The sequence below is a fragment of the Neophocaena asiaeorientalis genome, unplaced genomic scaffold (genome assembly GCF_003031525.2).
Source record: "Neophocaena asiaeorientalis asiaeorientalis breed wild unplaced genomic scaffold, Neophocaena_asiaeorientalis_V1.1 scaffold438, whole genome shotgun sequence".
In the NCBI taxonomy this organism is placed as follows: Eukaryota; Metazoa; Chordata; class Mammalia; order Artiodactyla; family Phocoenidae; genus Neophocaena; species Neophocaena asiaeorientalis.
The window spans coordinates 7,183,778-7,185,374 of NW_020173491.1; the positions used below are offsets into that span (position 1 = coordinate 7,183,778).

The 1,597-nt window shown below is 61.6% G+C and overlaps 1 protein-coding gene across 1 annotated transcript in view; it reads right to left on the reverse strand.

Annotated features, from left to right (window-relative positions):
* The window catches only part of PLLP (plasmolipin), a 20,631-nt gene extending 19,040 nt beyond the window's left edge, over positions 1-1,591 (reverse strand). The window contains exon 1 of the mRNA XM_024747403.1: positions 1,368-1,591. Coding sequence (XP_024603171.1) covers positions 1,368-1,530 — 163 coding nt within the window. The 5' untranslated portion in view covers positions 1,531-1,591. The remainder of the gene's footprint in view (positions 1-1,367) is intronic.
* Between the last annotated feature and the right edge of the window lie 6 nt (positions 1,592-1,597).

The window sequence follows — 1,597 nt, forward strand, 5'->3', positions numbered from 1 at the left end:
CTACCTCTGCCTCAGAGTTCAGTGAAGTCCCTGCTCAAAAGTCACCTGTCCTCCATGAGCCTCCCTGGACTCAGAATTGATCATCCCTCTCCTCTGCCCTTTCCCACCCCTGGGACTGGGACTCCCTTCCTGCTAGGCTGCTGTACCCTTCACAACCACCCAGGAGCCTAGCGCTCAGCAGCGCTCCGGACAGGCTTTTCCTACCTGCAGATTTAAATTAGTCCCCAGTAGGGACCTCTCCCCCGCCCCGCCCCTCCCCTTCACAAAGAATCTGCCAGACTGCTCGGAGAGAAGCTAAAAATGTAGATTTCTGGGCTGTAGTGACTGAGATTCCAATTCCACATTTTTCCCGGGGGTGGGGACCAAGGTCTACATTTTAAACCTCCGAGAGAGGCTGAGGCTGAGGTGGGGGAGGGGCCCCACAGGAAGAGATTTGAGGAATTCTGAAAGAGACACCAGGCCCAGGGGGAAGAATGCTCACCTGTGGTAAGGAGGGAGGTTTGGTCTCGGACCCTGCCTTCAGTCCTAAACCTGGCAGCCTAGCTAGGACCCAGCAGTGGGACAGCAGGAGGTGCCCTAATGCAAAATGGATCTTGGCCCACCTCCAATTCCCCCCTAGTCCTCTGAAAACGCACCAAGCCCCTCCCACAGGGCAGCCCCCAGCTTCCCGACTCGCACCAGAGGGTACCATTGGGAGAAAGCTAACGCCTTCAAGCCTGAAATTGGTGTGTGGGGGGAGGGGTGTTCCCATCGATCGGCCTCGGCTGGGGTCTACAAAGGGTATTGGATATAGAGGTGTCCTGCCTCTGGCTTCCCACAAATCCCTCCCCCAGCGTTGGGCGCGGTATCTCGGCCCCAAAGGGGCCCGTCAAACCGGCCGGAAACCGGCAGGTTACCCAGTGGAAGCCAGAAGGGCCGGGCTCCCGCGCGGGAGCCCATAGGGCCCTGCCGAAGGGTCTGTGCTGGACCGGATGTGCCCACTCGGTTAGACGAGGAGTGCTCTGGGGTGCAGCCACGGGGAGCCGCTGGGAGCTTGGCAAAGGTCAGATGAGAGTGAACTTTGCCTCAGGCTGGTGCTGGAGGGCTTAGTCCTGGCAGAGGCAGAGCCAGAGACGGGGAAAGAGAGAGAGAGTGGCGCGCGGTGATTATGGCTTTTGTGAGAGCTTCTGTGGGTGAGCTCTTGGTGACCACTTGGGAGGGAGTGATGGGGCGCTGAGGTGGGCACTCTGACATTGGTGCACCTTGTGTGTGCTCCAAGAGACGGCAACTAGGACGTCTCGGGGTGAGAGGGTTCCAGGGTGATCTCGGGGGCGTCCGCCCTAGAGGCGCCCCCGAGGAAGGCACGGCGCATCGGGGCGCATGTGAACCTGGATTGGGGGTGTGCGAGAAGCAAGGAAAAAGGGCAGCTCTAGAGCCACCGAGGCTGGAGCGCACGAAGCCCAGGTCTGGGCGCAGCGCCGAAACCGCGGCGCCGCCTCCCTGCGCCGGGCTGCTGGTCCGCGTGCTCACTTTAGACGGGAATTCAGCCATGGCGGCTCCGCTCGCCTCCACAGGTTGCTCCCGCCGCCGTCGCCGCCCCTCCCCCCGGCGGGGGCCG